Source organism: Canis lupus, chromosome 7, assembly GCF_003254725.2.
Source record: "Canis lupus dingo isolate Sandy chromosome 7, ASM325472v2, whole genome shotgun sequence".
Lineage (NCBI taxonomy): Eukaryota > Metazoa > Chordata > Mammalia > Carnivora > Canidae > Canis > Canis lupus.
In genome coordinates, this window is record NC_064249.1 from 4,902,209 (window position 1) to 4,921,299 (window position 19,091).

The 19,091-nt window shown below is 33.4% G+C and overlaps 1 protein-coding gene across 7 annotated transcripts in view; it reads left to right on the plus strand.

Annotated features, from left to right (window-relative positions):
• Positions 1-19,091, plus strand: part of DENND1B (DENN domain containing 1B) — a 259,555-nt gene that overhangs the window by 217,138 nt on the left and 23,326 nt on the right. For all 7 annotated transcript variants that reach the window (XM_049112036.1, XM_049112038.1, XM_049112037.1 and 4 more), the window contains 4 exons: positions 230-270; positions 987-1,055; positions 6,073-6,129; positions 6,952-7,059. In XM_049112036.1, coding sequence (XP_048967993.1) covers positions 230-270; positions 987-1,055; positions 6,073-6,129; positions 6,952-7,059 — 275 coding nt within the window. The remainder of the gene's footprint in view (positions 1-229; positions 271-986; positions 1,056-6,072; positions 6,130-6,951; positions 7,060-19,091) is intronic.

Below are 19,091 nucleotides of genomic sequence, written 5' to 3' on the forward strand. Positions count from 1 at the left end.
TTCATATGGGAGTGAAGAAAAAATGTCTATTCTTAAACATTCTAATCACCGTGTTCCTAAGAATTAGAACAATTTAATAGTTCTTCAGATACCACTGATTTTTTCACAACATTGCAGATAAATAAAATTTGCCTGCTAAAAACCTGGAAATGTTAGTTCTTGATTAATTTTAGTTTATGGACTTATTTTAGATTAAATATTCCTGACATCTTATTTTTATATTTTCCAGGGAACCCAAGGTCATATCAACAGTGGGTGCATACTGTCAAGGTAATGATAATCCTTCACTGTTTTTAATTCCTTCACTCAAGTATATATGGAGAAATGTTCAATAAAAGAATACTACTTATACTTACGCTGTTAATTGGCAATATTTGAAATGTTTGTATATTTTTTCACATTTTAAATATTTTTATTTTATGTTATTATAATTTGATACCATAATTTTAAAATGGAAAGCTTTTGTTCCATAAATGCCACAATTTGAAAAGCAAGATGTTATTGTAACCTTCTATTACATCCTAAAACAAAGGAATTACAAGCAGGATTCGAGGGTAGTTTTATCATTTTTGGTAATGTGCTTTTGTTAATGTGATTTTTTAAATGTAAAACTTGCCTCCACAGATTTAGGCTTTATTGTTCAACCTTAAAACAATAAAGAGTTGATTGTAGCTCATTTTTTTTTTACTAAGTTTTAAATATAAACCTATTACTGGTCATATTGCTCAAGTCTGCCTAAACTGCAAAGATACAATGATTCTTAAATCATATATTACACTAACTAAAAGAACAGAGTAGAATGTTTATATTTTGTCTGAAATTACTATAGTGTATGAAAGTTTGAAAACACTTAATGTGACATAATTTCTGTAGGTCTTTGTTTAACTTTGAGTAAAGCTCTTTTTCTATACTATTAATAATGCTTTGCTTTCAGGACAGTCTGGTTTAAAATTTTTGGAAATATGTTTCTGTTTTTCCCTTTGTAGAAAGGAGGTGCACTATTTAACACAGCAATGACCAAAGCAACTCCAGCTGTACGGACAGCATATAAATTTGTAAGTTTTCTTTTGATATTTAAAAATTCTATTGATGGGACGCCTGGGTGGCTCAGTGGTTGAGCGTCTGCCTTCAGCTCAGGGCATGATCCCAGGATCTGGGATAGAGTCCCACATTGGACTCCCTGTAAGGAACCTGCTTCTCTCTCTGCCTGTGTCTCTGCCTCTCTCTGTGTGTCTCTCATGAATAAATAAATAAATCTTTTAAAAAATTCTTTTGATAATACATTTTCCTACCCTACAGACATATAAGTCTAGAATACTTCCTATTTTTTCTTTTAAAAAATTCAGAGTTAATATTGACCAAAGTGAATTCAGTTTTTACAACTACTGTATAGAAAGGATATTCCCTTTATGTAACCTAAAAACAATTCTTCAGTTTATTTCAAAGCTATCAGCAAGATTGTGAACTTAAATTGAAACAGCCCATAATGAAGTGCCATTTTTAAAGATTTGATTCTTTCATTTAACAATGTATTTTAAATTCTCATTGTATACTTGAGGCTTAAGTAGGAAAAAATAGAAAAATATGGCAGTTTCTCTTCCCTCAAAGATACTTGACTCTCCATAATTAAAATTCTTCAGTGATTTTATTTTAGGTTTTAGTAAAATTTAAGAACACCTGTATCAATAGCAATAACACAGAATAAATAATGAAATAAAAATCTCTTTAATGTGATAAATAAGACCATTTAAGACCTTGTAAGACCTTGACCCCTATGTCCTTTCAATTCACCCCAACCCTCTGAGCCTGCCATATCCCTAAAGATACTGAGCTACTCCTAATTTCATGAATGCAAGATGTTCTCTTCTGCCTCTATTCTTATATAATCCATGTCTACTAACTGAAACATTTATTTCTTGGATTTTATTCACCCAGTAAACACTAATTCATCCTATTAAAGGTTTAGTTTAGGCATAGTTGTTTCCCTGAACAAAAATTTCCATATTTCTAACCCCACACTCCAAGGGTTTTTCTCTACATTCTGTGTGCTCATAGGGCCTGTAGACATACTTCTATTTCAACACTTGTTTTGCCTGCACACATCTTTATCTCTTAGGGGGTTGGTATTTAGTAAAGTATTTTTTTAAATGCAATAAATAAAATAAATATATAAATAAAATAAAAATATTCAGAGCAGTAGTTTAGGATTTTATTTATTTATTTACTTGAGAGAGAGAAGAGAGAGTGGGAGCGAGCATGTGCAGCATGGGAAGGGGCAGAGGAAGAGGGAGAGAGAATCTCAAGCAGACTCCACACTGAACACAAAAGAGCCCAGTGCTGGGCTCCATCTCATGACTCTGAGATCATGACCTGAGCCGAAGAGTCCAACACTCCACTTATCCGCTTACTGAGCCACTCAGGCGCCCAAGGGCAATAATTTTCATTTTATAGGAATTTATCTTCAAATGCTTTCTCAGTAAAGGAATTGATGTGATTGAATTAACAATGGAATACTACATTTTAAATAAGCTTTGAACTTCTTTTCTTGTTTTAACTTACAATTATGACATATATGTAGCTACCATTACTGTTAAAAAAAAAAAACGTTTCAAAGATTACATATTATAGTAGGAAAGCTAATCTACAGAATGGATTCAAAAAAACGGGCCAAAATTCTGAACTGTTTGAAGCCTTATCATAATGTAAGAGTAGGAAGAGGTCATGATTTTTCCTGGGAAACATCAGCCCCTGCATTTTGTTTGGTCATTTCATAGTTTTTCTGGAAAACCTCTCTGAATATATCACTATCTTCTTATAATACTGGTGATTTGATTTTTGGAGAGTTTTTGGAGAGATTTTGTTTTTTTACAATGAAATAGCATATGGCTGCCATGAGAAACATTAGGCTAGCCTTGTTTCTCACATTCATTTAAGATTCTAAAAAATGTTTCCTCGTCAAGTGCCCTTTATTTTATTCCTTGAACAAATACTTGAAGTTTTTCCTCAGGCTTAGAGAAATTGTGTTATATTATTTTGCTAAATGTGTTTTTCTCCTTAATTTCACTCATATTTTCCAAAAATCCCAGAAATAAGCATGTTCAAAATTTCATTCATTTTTCATATTTTATCTTTCTAATCAGTAGAGTGTTTATTTTCTGCAGAATAGTAAAATGTTTCCTAGTTAAAATTCTCTCTGGAAGATTATTTCCTAAATTAATTTCAGGCAAATGAAGATCTTCAGAATATATTTAATCACTTTTACCATTTATCTCATGATCATGTTGTACATGAATCACAAAGTCAAGAGGTTTGGGACAAATAAAGTCAATTTATGACTTTCGTAGTTGTATCTAAAACTACTCTTTCCAGTATGCTCATATTCTGAAATATGAACTCTTGAACTTCCTCCTTTGACCACAGATTACTATGAACAAAAATTCTAATCTGTCTTGAATGGGTTTAACAGAATTTATTTACTTGACTTTCCATACATAGTAAATTTTTAAAAACTGGGAACCATGTTTTAAACTGTTTCATTCATTCAGTAAATTGAGTATCTCTAATAAACTAGGTGTTGTACTGGTTATATGAGTTAGAGAAATGAGTGTGGTACATACTGTGAGTGACAGAAGTACTGTCTCTGCTAATTTTATGTTTATAGCACTGTCACTTCACTCTGTGTTTTGAACATACTACAAAAGAATTGAAAATATATTTGTTGAAGGAAATAATGATTTTGTCCTATTCAGAGAACAGTTTTTCTATGCTTAGAACATTTCTTCTGTGCTTTTTATGCTTATATTTTTCTATGCTTGCAAAGATCGTAAAGAAAACTAGAATTAACACATATACTTTTCTTATCAATCTGAAAGTAACAGTAAAGTGAAGACATAATTAATTTGGCTAAAAGATTTTCTGAGTCAACTTTCTTGTTAGGTTTTTGCATTTTAAATTATTTGCTGGATGCTTCTCTGTAGGGGATATTTATTGCTTAATTTTGACTTGGTATTGAAAACCTGTGCCCCATCTTCCAAATAGTCTGAAAGAGGTCAGTGGAGGGGGTAGGGCATTTAGAACCATGACTCACTCTCAATTCAACTTTATATGCATAGGAGCATCTGAAAAGATTAGTGTGAATCAAGGGAATTTCGAAAGAATAGAGGATATTTAGAAAAATTAGAGTATAGACAGAATAAGAGCATAGATGGAGACAAATTCTAGGAGATGGAAACAGGAACATTTTCTTGGTAGTTACTCATTTTTACCTAATGGGAATGTAGGGATTAATACAGGACCCTTTGAGTCACCTGGGTGGCTCAGTGGTTGAGTGTCCTGCCTTTGGCTCAATTCGTGAACCCCGGGGTCCTGGGATTGAGTCCTGCAGGGAGTCTGCTTCTCCCTCTGCCCATGTCTCTGCCTCTCTCTGCGTGTCTCTCATGAATGAATAAATAAAATATTAAAAAATATACAGGCTCTCTAAGTAGATTCAGTGGCTTTACCAGTAAAACAATGGATGTGAAAATGCTTTATTAATTCTAAAGAACTATGGAAATATAATTTAGTGTTTGGCTTTTAGGTTATCTCTTACTGTGTGTAATATGTTTTGATTTTACCTCACTTACAATAAAGAAATAATTGTTTAGTTGAGTTTTAGACATTTCTTGAAGCAGTTACTATATACTGAATTTTATATTAGGTACTACAGATATTAACAGGAAAGAATTAAGAGCCTTCCCGTAAATGAACTCGGGAAGACATGTATTCACTCTTCCTAGAAGTAACTTGGGAAAGTGGGATGGTTTGGTAGAAGGAACAAGAACACTAGAGTTGGAAAGTTGTTGTTGTTGTTGTTGTTTTAAGATTTTATTTATTTATTTGACAGAGAGAACACCGGTAAGCAGAATGGCAGGCAGGGGAAGAGGAAGAAGCAGGCTCCCTGCTGAGCAGAGGGCCGACTAGGGGCTCAATCCCAGGACCCTGGGATCATGACCAGAGCCGAGGGCAGATACTTAACCAAATGAGCCACCCATGGGTTCCAGGAGTTGGAATGTCTTAAGTCTGTATGACCTTAGTTTCCATGTCTATAGAATGAGACTCATAATGTCTTTTTTCTCATGAGGCTTAGACGCCCTGGATATATTTTTAAAACTTTAGTTCTTCTTTCTCCTTTGAGAAGGGAAGAAGTTGGACTTAGAAATTATATAGGCCCAGATTTGAATATAGGCTATGCAGACTGATCCCCCCTGAATCAGTTTCCTTATTTGTAAAATGTAATAATAATGGTATTAATTTCAAATTGTGATGGTTAAATGAGCTGATACATGCTAGGTACCCAGCATATAGTCATATACTGAGGAAACATGATATAAATGTGAATTTCTTTTCTACTCTGGCCACTCTGGGAATTCCCAGTGGAATAAAGGCCAAGGCTTTTATGGAAGGGCCATAGTTGTCTTTAGTTAAATTATATCCTGCAGGAATCATATCAGGACCTGAGAGGCTCAAATGCTGCAGTGAGATTCCCTATGGAACATGAGGATAGCATCTTTCGTTAAGTGACTTTTAATTTGTGCCAGAAAAACTGGACGTGAAATAGCTATAACATTAAGATATCTCTGCTATTAAAAACTTGTTTCTGCATATAAAAGCACTTCGATAAAGCTTTGTAAAGTTGCCCGTTTCTTAAAGTCCAAACATTTGTGCGAATAGCCTGCTGCTATGATGGTGTGCTTTCTCCTTTTCACCCCCAGTTAATCACAATTTCAAATTAAGACTGAGTAGTGTAGTCATCTGATTGACTCCTATGTTTTCTATAGTTTAGGAGGCAAAATAGGCTACATGTTAGCCTTTGTAGGATACTAGTATGCAAATAGAGACTAATCATGTTTTCACTAATTCAGATATAATAGTAAGTGGTGTGCTCTTCCTGAAAAAAGTTTTAGGTTATAATATGTTCTTTTTCTAAATAGTAGGATGTTATTAGCAAGTTCCATGAAGTGAGATCTCATCTACTTACCCTTTAAATGGTAATAGAACCATGCTGAGCCAGACACTTGTGTTACCCTTTTCTAGGCAAAAAATCATGCAAAGCAGGGAATAAAGGAAGTGAAGAGTAAGCTAAAACACAAGGTATGTCATATTCTTCTTTTCATTCTTCCTTGATTCTTGCATTGGTTTGAAGCTTAAACTTTACAAATCACATGAGATTTATGTTTTTAATGATGTTTGAAATATGCTTAGCCCTTTGTTCAACAATGTATTTTTCATAACAAGCCCTCTGGCAACTATCTGCCATTCTATATGCATCTACTGAATAATCTCTTTATTGTTTGCATATTTTATCACAGAACAATGGAGATCTTCAAAGATGCTTTAACAGGATGTATGTTTTCATAAAGTTGATTGCCTTGATATCACAATTGAAATTCTTGCTTCAAGCTGAGAATTTCTTTATAAAGATGGTCTTTGGTGCAGAAGTAATCCAGGAATGCCATCATTTGGTTTTCTAGGGTCTTTGCAACAGTGGCTACTTTAATTTGAAGCGTGTTCTTAATGTAAAGAGGGTTGTTTTTGAAGATACATATTTGAATCTATGAATATTGCATATGTATGAATATGTGTGTGTTTTCGATTTGAGTACATGTTACATCTTTGCAGATTTTGTCAGTTCTGAATTTCTACCTTTGAAGAAAAAGTATTACTTAAAACTTCCATTTTTGTGATGAGAGTTAATAATCTGTGTACAAATTTTATTTAGATTATTCCAAATAGAGATGATTTTGGAAATCATTGATTCGTAATAAAGAAAAATACATTTTCTTCCCAAGTAGATCTTTTAAACTTATATCTAAAGCATAATTTTGCTGTTCATATCGGTATCAGATAGTTTGTCTAAATGTAATTTAAAAAGTATTTTAAAATAATTCCTCTTGTATATTTCCCCATATGTAGGAAAATGAAGAGGATTATGGTACCTGTTCTGGTTCTGTACAATATACACCAGTTTACACATTACACAATGAAAAGGGAGGAAATACAGAAAAACGAAAACTTGCCCAGGTAAGGTTTACACTTATGTCTCCAAATCCTAAAATTATGTAATGCCAATTCTTTAAGAACAATTTTGGACCTATTAGTTTTTTTTTTTTATCATATGATAAGAAAACCTGCACTTAAAGTCACGGAGATTGAGTAGGTATGTTTGGGCAAGCTGCAAGAAGATTAGGGATCTGTCATTTCAGGTTGCCAGTCTCTACATACTTTATTATGTCCTCATAGAGCTCACAGTCCAGGAAGGGGAGAGAGACAATTAGTTGTCTCTGTGATTAATTAATTGCCTCATCTGATTGCCATTGAGTATGAATAGCTTGACAATGAAGGGGAAATCACAGATTTGTATTACAAAAATAAAATGAAACTCATATATGGGAATTTGACCATGAAAATCATCTATAGAAATCAGAATATAAAGTAATATGCCTGTTTTTTCTAAAGTTAGATATTTAATTTGCTGTAAATATTCAAAACTTCTGCTTATATGCTGATGTTATATAAGATACTGTCCTAAAGGGGGAAAGTCTTTAGAATTATAGCTACATTTATCTCTGATTTTGCCTTAAGTATGTTTCTGAAGGTTTAAATGATGCAAAATTTATACACCAAATCATATTTTAAGTGGCCTTAGAAAACTAGCTTTAAAAGAATTCTTAACTGGATTATAGTTCATTTATTTTAGTCACTGAAGTTTACAGATGAAGGAATTGATAGCCAGAATGGTCACCTCACTTACCCTAAGACTCATAACGAGTTAGTGGGAGAATGGGATGAGAACCCATCCCTAATACTCACTTCGCTTTCCTGGGTCTGCAGAGGAGAAATGGCCTGAAAGTGCTTCTCCGTGTTGCTAGGGAAGGGGAGACGGCCAGTGAAGCTGTATGAAAACTCTCACCTTTATAAAGAAATCTCATTCATTTAATCATTCAGTACTTACTGTGCACCAGTCACTACTCTAGGTGTTCCAGGAGAAGCAAAACACATCTTTGCCTTCATGGGACCATTTTTATACCATACTAAGTGCCTTCTCTATGATGTATATTCATTTATAAGTGTATATTTTCATACATTAGTGTTGCTTAATTGCAGCATATTGGTAGTAAATGCTGATTGAATAACCTAAAACAAGCCCTTCAATGAAATAATAATTCTACGAGTATAGAAACCTTCTCTGGCTACTACTGTTAACTGGAAAACATGTATTAACTTGTAAACTAGTGATGGATTTACAATCAATATCTCTATTTTTCTTTCATCACTTAGTATGTTCAATTCCTATTGGTTCTCAAGCTTCAACATCTTAAACAACTTTCTGCAAATGCTTATTGGCTTAATAATGGAGTATTTGGGTTATATTTACCACGGTGAATTGATTTTTATGGGAAAAACAGTGAGATCTTCGTTACTTATCAGATGATTTAAGATGGAAAGAAAACCCTTGAATTTAAAGAAACACCTGTCCTAAATGTCAGTTTTAAGTTAGGAAAACTATTTTCAGCCACTCGTCTAAATTTTTATATCTTTCTTTCTTTACCATGGCAGTGTATTTCTATGATAATTTAGTCACAAAATTTATTTATTTATTTATTTATTTATTTATTTATTTATTTATTTTAGTTACGAAATATATTACAGATTTCTGTTTTTATTTGTTTTCTGTTAGACAATTTCTGATAGAGTAAATTGTATTAAGGTACAGAAAACCTTATAGGATAATAGGTTACATGCATTGCATACTTGTCCTGATTTTTCATGGCCATCATTTATTATATCATTAATTCAACTATCTGTATTCATCAGTTAGCATTTTGTGGTTTTCAGGTAGACAAGACAAATGATGATTCTAACAAGCATTAAGAGAAGTAGGGCTTATTCTTTTAATTATATGATTTTCCTAGTTGGTTCATAGGAATTTGTTAAGCCAACATATTTAGGTTTATTATGCAGGTGCTCATAATGTCTGAATAATAATCTCTCCACGTGATAAATATCTGAGTTGTAGGTAATGTGTATTCCCCATATATATGTTTCTTTGTATACTTATTCCATTATATAAATAAATATATATAACTGTGTATATATATATTTTGCACAGCTGAATTTATTTAAGAGTCCATATATCCAATCATTTGTAACCCAGTACTATTTATCGCAACCTAACATTTTGTCTTTGCTTGTATCAGGCATAGGAATGCATGTAGCCCTCTGATAGGAGTAGAACCACAAAATGGACAAAGCAGTCGGGGAAGAATATCAGGCCTCCCCACCCCCCATCTTCCAACCCTTCTTCTCTCTGCCTCTCTCTCACCTGGCTTCTTGTTCTCTCTGCCTGATTACTCACTGTGCATTCCATAGATGGGCTTTCTCAGTCCCTCCTGTGTGCCTGACACTGTGCTTGCAGGCCCTCATTTCAAACAGTGGCTAGGATGGACCACTATTCCCAGATCCACTTTCTTGTGGAAGAATGTCATCAGCCCACTAGGATCAAGATTAATCCTTGGTTCAGTCAACTCTAGCCAGAGAAGCAAGAAGAATGCCATATTACCAAGGACATTGGCAAGTAGTAGGGGTGAATAGGGAAAGCAGTTCTCAGGGAAGGGTTTTAAGGATGGTGACAAAATCTCAGAAGAGTTTTGCTATCTCCAATTGTTTTGTAATCATTTACCAGAAAGTCCTCTTTCTAAAAAACAAGTAAAAATTTGTATTTTGAAGTACTTAGAGGCTGGATCTTTGTACCACGAACTGGAAGCCTGGGAAGTTTAAGGTCTGCCTACCCTAATGGGTCATTGTTGTCTCAGTCCTCACATGAGAACTGAGCCACTTACACAAACAGACTACATAGACAGTAAGCTTCAAATACATTGTTTGCATTTTGGACAAGGAAATCAATAGGGACCAGATATAGTCTACTGCCTTTTCTGTAGGGTCTGATACCACAAAATCTTCCTTGGTTCACTTTTTGAAGATAATCCAGTCTCAATGATTTGATAGAAATATGATTCAGTGTATTATATAGAAGACAGAAGCTGATGCTAGAACCATGAAGATACTGTTTTATGATTATTTCCAAATCAGTAAGTAGTCTTACTACTGTCTCTCCAAGTACAATAATACTAGGATCTGAGCACATTAAGATTTTCAATTAAATATGTAAGCATTTCAAAAAAATAAATATGTAAGCATTTCTAGGAATAGTTAGATGTGGTTAAAGACATAATCTAGGTATCAATAAATACATCCAGAGACATTATGGTTATTTATTCATTTGTTTATATTCTACTTATTTCCAAAAATAAATGGATATTTTACCAAGAAACACAGAACAAAAGATTAAAATATATTTAATTTAGATAATAAGCTTTAAGGCAAAGAGAAAGAAAGTTAGTGCAGTAAGAAACTAAGGCCCATTCCCTTGCTTAGCAGCCAAAACAAAGAGACAAACACACCTGCCTACTATGATTCATGATGTACAAGGATTTAAAAAAAATTGTTCAGGAAGCACACAACTATTTCAGAAATGGCACTAGACACTGTGGATCCACAGATGAAGTCAGTATCCCAAAAGCTTTCATCCAGTGAAAGTACCCGGGAGAGGCAAGGATCACAGAAATCTGGTTTTCCTTCTTTGTCTCTTCTGTGCAGTGTCTATCATTTGAAATACTCAGGTTTATTAATACCTCTCTCAAAGACAGCTTAGTTTCCTAAGAAACTATTAAAAAAAATAAAGGTTACAAAGAGAAACAAACTTAGAATGCACTCTTTTCTTCTTTGTCTCAGACTCACCGAGTTAGAAGAGTAACATCATTCTCTCATGTTAGAGCCAGCCTCCCACTGAAGGCCTGTTCTCTCTGGGCCTCATCTCACATCTGATTATTTAAATAACCATACTCTCTTAAAAGTCTTGCCATGTGGTAAGTTCAGTTACCTGAAAGCAAGATTCTGTAGGACCTCTGGGATTCAGTGATCCAGATAATTTTGAGGTTCTTAACTGCTGTTTTCCAAACTTCAGTTTTTAGAGTTGAATCACATTGAAGGACCCTAGAGCAAACTTGGAAAACATGAGGAAGAGACAGATACTTGATTAACAGCAAGGCTGTCTGTATGTTTATATGATTGATTAATTTAAAACTCTCAATAATCCAAACACACTGGGGACTGTTATCTGCATTATTCAGATTTAGTGACAACAGAGGGATGCAGAAATGTGGCCGAAGTTCTGTAGGTAATAAAGAGCCAGAATAGGGATTGAAAAGCAGACAAACTGATCCTGGCAGTTGAGTACCTACAACCACTATCATCGTGTGTCTGTGATGAGTGGGGTGTTTGTGGAGGAGGGGCAGTTAGAAACAGAGGTATGGTGCTGAGAGCCAGAGACTGGACTTTGAAAAAAGTATTAGCATTTAGCACTGAGCAAAACACTGTGTCCCTAAGCCTTACTTTCTACGTTTGTAAAGTGGTAATAACGACACATGTCATTTTGCTAAGCTGCTGTGGGCATTACATATAATGTATATAAAACACCTGCCACATAATAGGTACTTAATAATTGACAGCTACCCATTTATACATATACACATATCTTGAACTTCATATCTCCTATCACAGCAGCACTGGCTTTCTTTTCTCTTGGTTGTAACTGTCCAGAGACACTAACCATCCTCTATTCCAATAAAGTAGTGGGGACCCTAAATTTGTCTTCAATCTAAGTAGGGATAACTTTAGATCCTGGTGTATGATTTGAGGAGAAATGTATAGGTTACTTTATTGAGAGATCTCTTGATTTCTAAGCTTATAAGACCTCAAGACGTCAATTTATTGCCAGGAAAATGACCAAAATAAAGAATGTGGGCTTTACTTATCCTAATTCTTTATCCATTTGAGAAGTTGATCTCAGCTATGTAATTTCCAGTTAGACCTGGATAAATGAAACACTTTATTTTTATCTGTTTTTCAAAAGATGAAAACAAGATTATGGTCATTTAAATTCTAATAATATATTTTAGTAAGTGAAAAAATAAAGTTTTATAATCAAAGAAAAGAACAAAAAGTGAAAAATGTATGTTGTTTTAAGCCTGTATTCCATTACTTAGCTTATGTTTGGAATAGATTGTGAATCTACATCTACACCCCAACAAATAATACTTTGTGTGCTAGCCTGCTAATTAGTATGGTTATTTCCCGTTTTGTTGATGAGGCTTAAATAAATGTCAAGGGTACAGCCATAGAGATCTCCCAATTAGGCTTCACATTTGTAAAACCCAACCCTTTTCCCTTTTGTGTGAAGATGACAGTTCCAACAGCAGCCCCAGCCTAACAGGACTCCAGGGAAAGGATCCTCCTCTGGTTTTATTGAAAACAGGGCCAGTTGGGTCCAGTGAGAATACTGCCACTGGTCATGGTGCAGAACAGTTTTAATCTTGACCACACATTTACCTTCTTTCATCAGTTTTATTTTAGAACAAATACTGTAGTCTTAGTAAACAACATTTTGACTAAGTCTGTCACTGAAAATTATGTTTTAAAATATTTACTTGTAAAAATCTATTGGAGTTTTTAAGAATGAGAAATTCCTTTAAGTAAGGTACAAAATTTATCTGAATCTAAAATATTGCCCCATTTTTAATGCTATTAGCCATTCTTAACTTACTCTAACAATTGTAATGTGTTATGTATCTGAGTGTCTATATAGGACACACACAAGCACACACACAGACATACACATCAACTAGACTAGTGAACTGCAAGCAGGAGCTTAGCTATATTACAAGTCAACATTAACAGATGGATGGCCCTAAGCAAGCAAAACCACGGCAACAAAATCTAGTGAAAGTGGAAGATTGAAGCTTTTTGTTGTTAAGCCCTATTAAAACCCTGGCACACATATCACTCTTAACTGTTTCATGTCTGAGACAAATAGCAATGCATTCAGATTTATTTTCAAACTGTCCAATTAACTGTATAAAAGCGGCATGAGAAAGTATGAATGGAGGATTATTTTCTCACTTGTACTAGGACATAAAGTAGTGTGCCTGTTGATAAATACTCACACTTGGAAAATAGTCAAGACCTTAACCCAAATACAGTGTTTACAAATAGAAATATGTTTAATGGTCATAATTTCGACTAACAAGACCAAGTGCTAGTGTCCAAGACTAGGACAGTGATCATTTATTCTGTTGAATGCATAAATAAGGAGTATACACTATAAAATGTAATGTATGTGATTTTCCATTTTACCCATTATACAAGATGATATGCATACTTTAAAAGAAACCATGCTATCATTTGGAGTCCTTATGTATTTAGTGGTTTATCAATCATCCTAATGGATTTATGGAATATAGCACAAAAGCTGTGAGCTCATTTTATAATTAACAAGTAATATAATTTCATCTTTAAAGAATGTACTTAGAAGTTTTTATATATATCTTTTTAGCATGTAGAGACTTGCAAGTAAGGCATGTCAAAGCCACATTTTGGTTGACTAGGGACTTAAAAGACATTCCAGTACATAAGCATGTTTTTAAAAATATGAGTAATCAGGTTTATATTTTACAGATCATAAATTTCATATTTTAAAATGTCACAAATGAAATTAAGTTGCTGTGAAATTTATAAGATAAAACCTTATACTCTCTAAATTACTTAGTTCCTGAGCATAATAAATGAAGGAATATTCATTCATACCTAGAAGGATATGGTTTATGGTATTGTGTTTACGACCCTCTTCATCGGATTTCAGTGGACTCTGGGAATAAATGAATGTAATTAAAGATACGATTTATTGCTTAGGTGACAAAATGGTACATTGGTTGGGATCTTTGGAAAAATACAGTTCATTCAGTAGCTTTGCTGTATTGGTCAAGAAAGAAATGGCATAGTCATTGTTTGCAGAGGGAAGACACCACTTGCTTCTTCTAACCCAGAAAAAACAGTTGCAAATCACAATGAGAAAGATTATAGTGACCTGGGGGCACGGGGAAGAAATGGGTGTATGAAGGTGGAGGGCCCAGATAATGGAAAAAATACTTAATGTCAATTTTACAAAATAATAACAGTAAGTTTAACCAAATCATGATAAGCAAAAAACCCTTATTTTTTTTAGCACCTTCTGTAATTTGGTTTAGTATTGAGAATACTATTATGATAATCAAGCTAAATTGTTGAATTAAAGTGATAAATTTATTAGAAAGTTTCAAGTGACAAGAATACTTTGAAATAAATAAATGTGTTTCTATTAAAACATGTCTGCAAAAAATACTGCCTAAATGATGACACATTCTAGTAGTCTTGTCCCAAAGTTACTCTTTGACATAGCATGTATTTAATCTAATTTATGCTAATGTCACTAATTTAAAATTGATTTCTTTAAGTCCAATTTGAAAGATACAGGACATATCTTTAATTTTAAAGAAAGTTATTTTTTTCCTCTGTTGTTTTCTGTTGAAATAATATTAATTTACAATATGTCAAATTTGATCATAGTTAAAATCTGTACCCTGTCATTCCCCCCATTCAGTTATGGATTACAAGAATGCCCTCTAGTGGGCATTATATAATACTTTCTTTCCTTGAAAGAGGATTGTTACAAAAAAATTATAATTATAAAATTTGCCTTTCAGAATAGTCTCTTTTAGAAATGCAATAGAATACACATTGAAACATTTATATTGTCATAAAACTATTCAAGAACATTGCTTTTTCAGAGAAATAATTCAAAGCCAACTCCTTTCAGTAAGTGGCTGGGACTTCGTTTTTTAAATGTTTAGTTTTGCTAAACAATACCGGGTATATTAAAAAGACATAGTGGAAGGTAGTCTCACTTATGTGAACATGTTCAGTATATATTACGAGGTCATTTTAGTTGAAATGTACCTCTCTAATGTTGTAATTTTACCCTTCAAATTTATTGCCACAATTGACTATGTCATTTATTACAAAGTCTTGAAACAAAAACAAGGCTACTCAGTTTTCCTTTTAGCAAATATAATGAGTATTACCATTCTAGACTTTACATCAATAATCATGTCGCTAATATTTTTCCTCATTAGTTTCCGTTCTACTTAACTTAGAGTTTTTCCCTGTTACTTCTTTAATTATTTTAAAGGCATTTGGTGAAATTAACAATAGCTCTCTACTCTAAAGGCACCCGATTTTTAATGGACAAATTCTTGTGTTCTGTGAGGCATCCTAGGATAAAGAAATGATGATGTTCTTCCTGTTTTGCATCTAGAACTGCTTTTAAGGTTGGTCAGAGATCAATGTTCGTGTTGATGAAAGAGGAAGCCAGTCTTTTCTTTGTAGGGTTACTGCTGCTGCCTATTAATGTCCCTCAAGAGAGAAAAATTTCCAGGAATGTCAGTAGATTATAAATACAAGACTATAATAGAACCTTATTATAATTCGAGCTGGATTTTTATCTACTACACATTGTTATATTTCCTGATACCAAGCATAAAATATTAGAATAATACACAAATATCTTGTTAGTCTGTGCCCTCATGCTAGTTACAAAATAGGACCTCTGTGTGCAGCTTTCTTCGGTTCTTTATGGTTTCTTTAATGTTTGAGTTTAATACTGGCCAATTCATAAAAGTCTGTTCCCTCTTTGCGTTTATTAATGTCTTTGATATTGTAAGATAATGCTTTTGAAACCAAAATACATACAGAGTAATTGCAATTTCAGTTAAGATTCTTGCTACATTCAACACAGAAACCATTTTAAGACTCCACACATATACACATGTATGTTTATGATATATTGATGCAATAACCTGAAAAATGAAATCAGCTATAAATATTTTAAAACTAAATATTTTACTCTATTATGTGCTTTTTACAAACATAGTTCATTAAGGCGGTTGGAAGTAATATTCTTTTGTTCATCATTGCTGAGTTTTAATTGTGTATTCCAGCTAGAAAAATCATCTTCATATCGTTTGGTGAAAAGAATCAAATTCTGTTTTATTGAAAATACAGTGGACTTGTTATGCATTAAGAAACCTTTTTAAATGTTAAAATATTGAAACCCTGTCAGCAAAAGTGAAATTACAAATAGTTTGCCATTTATAAAAAATTTATTTATCTATTTTGCTTTGAGAATAATTTTAATAGTCTTATACAACTTCTTATAGTTACACTGATCAATAATTTCTCAGTACTGAAAAGTTACTGCAAGAGCTTTGTTAAATTTTGCATTTCTAAATATTAAAGAATGGAAAAAATAATGAAACAATGTATTTTAAATATTTATAGTTAACATAATTATTTGGCATATGAACTGTCCTGAAATACTGGCTTAGAAGTATTAACAATAGGGCAGCCCAGGTGGCTCAGCAGTTTAGCACCGCCTTCAGCTCCGGGCCTGATCCTGGAGACCCGGGATCAAGTCCCACATCAGGCTCCCTGCATGGAGCCTGCTTCTCCCTCTGCCTGTGTCTCTGCCTCTCTCTTTCTCTGCCTCTCTCTTTCTCTCCCTCTTTCTCTCTCTGTCTCTCATGAATAAATAAATAAATTTTAAAAAGTATTAACAATTCAGTCATATTACTTACAAGCATAGATGAGTAATGAATACTGTGAATACATGGTCTTCTTTCCATTTATTAACACACTTCAGTGGGAGCCTTTTAGAATAGCTGGTGCAGTGCTGCCATTGGATAGGTTGTATATAATCTCTAATAATGAAGAAATAATTTGTGTTTCTAAGATGACTTTGATATAGTATTTTGCCAAACTAAAGGAAGACAAAACTTCCTAAAGGAAACTTCCTAACATCAGTAAAAGGGCTGTATAAAGGGATCAGGTATGATTTCAAATATTCTTTCAAATTTAATATGGAGATTTTTTTAGTCTAATTCTATAATAGTCCTCAACTTAATATTAATTAAAATAAGCTTCCATTAATGTAATTAATGGCGCAATGTAGACCCAATGGACAACATAATGGAGAGACTATCTAATTCAATTCAACAAAAACTACCTGAATTTCTTGCTGTGAGCTAGTTTACAGTTTTCAGTCAAGGTCATATACCTCCCCTAGACATTACTATGTGCAAGAACTGCTTTCAAGATCATTTACCTCCTCTTATTTTACTAAGGACCATCATTTACAAATTCAGAAAGACTTTCCTTCATTGACCTTTGTATTTAGTCTTCCTTTTCACTTCTTTACATCAGTTCATCAGTAGGTGACTCCATGTGGAAGTGTAAAAAGATCTTGGACTTTGGAGTATAACAAACCTGGACCAGAATACCAGCTCTTCCACTTGCATGTATTTGAACTTGAGCAACTTGCCTAACCTCGCTAGTCCTCTTAGCCTTCAGATCTATAAAATGATGATAGCTGTATCCACTCCCATAGAGTTATTGTGGAGATTGGAGTTAGTGTAGTGATAGAATTTATTTTTCCAACACTCACTAGAAGTTTAGTAAATATTTGGTGATATTGTTTCTCTTCTATCCACTACAACAATAACTGTCACAAAAATTTAATGAACACCTACTGTGTGTTCTAGAAGAGAAAGAATTAGACCCATTGATAGTATTCTTCAGTACTTGGATGCTCTATTGTGGTTTTTCTTGCAGTTTTTGTTGTTCTTGCTGCTATTGTTTCTCCTGTTCTCTTTTTTGTGTTTCAGTTTAGATAATTCTTTTAGATTTGGTACATGTATACACTGTGAAATGTTTACCACAATAAGATTACTTAACACATTTTTCACCTCACAAAATTACCATTTCTTTGTTCATGGTGAAAACATTTAAGACCTACTCTCTGGCAACTTTCAAGGACACAATACAGTGTTGTTAACTACAGTCACCATGCTGTTTATTATGTTTTCTGAAATTATTCATCTCAAAACTGGTAGTTTGTACCTTTTGACCAACATTTCATTCCCCCCACTCCTAGTCCACTTTCTGTTTCTACGAGCTTGACTTTGAGGTACACAGATGAGATCAGAAAGTATTTGTCTTTCTTTGACTTATTTCACTTAGTTTAATGTTCTCAAGGTTTATTAATGTCGCAAATAGCAGTTTTTGTTTTTACTTATTACTGAATAATACTTATGACTGAATAATATCACATTATATACATAACACATTTTCTCTGTTTATCCATCAATAGACATTTAGGTTGTTTCCATGTCTTGACTATTGTGGATAATGCTGCAATGAACAGGGTGCAGATATCTGTATGAGACAGTGATTTCATTTCCTCTTGATAAATAACCAGAAGTGGAATTGCTAAACATATGGCAGTTCTATTTTCAGTTTTTTGAAGAATCTTCATACTGTTTTCCATAGCGATTGCACCAGTTTACATTCTCACTGACAGTGCACAACAGTTCCGTTATTTCCATATCCTTGCCAATGTTTATTATCTCTTGTCTTTTTCATAATAAGCACAATAGCAGGTGTGAATTGATATTTCATTGTGGGTTTGATTTGTATTTCCCTGATGGTTAGTGATATCAGGCATGTTTTCATCTACTTGATGGCTATTTGTATGTCTTCTTTGGAAAAATGTCTAATCAAATCCTCTGCTCATTTTTAATTGGATTATTTGTGGGAGGGTTGGCTATTGTATGAGTTATATGAATTCTTTATATAGTTTGTTTATTAAACCCTTATCAGATATATGATTTGCAAATGTTTTCTCCCATGCCTTGACTGGAAGAAATTTCCATTTTGTTGATTGCTTTCATTTTGTTGATTGTTTCTTTTGCTATGCAGAAGCTTTTTAGTTTGATGTAGTTCCACTTGATTTTTCTTTATGTTGCTTGTGCTTTTGAAGTCATATCCAAAAAATCATTACTAAAACCAAAGTCAAGGAGGTTTTTTCTCTCAGAGTTTTATGGTTTCAGGTCTTACTGTTAATAATTCATTTTGAGGTAATTTTTAAGTGGTGCGGTTCATGCAGTTTTATTCTTTTGCATGCGACTATCCAGTTTTCCTAGCACCATTTATTAAAGAGACTATCCTTTCACCATTGAGTGTTCTTGGCACCCTTATCAAAAATAGTTGACCATATATGTATGGGT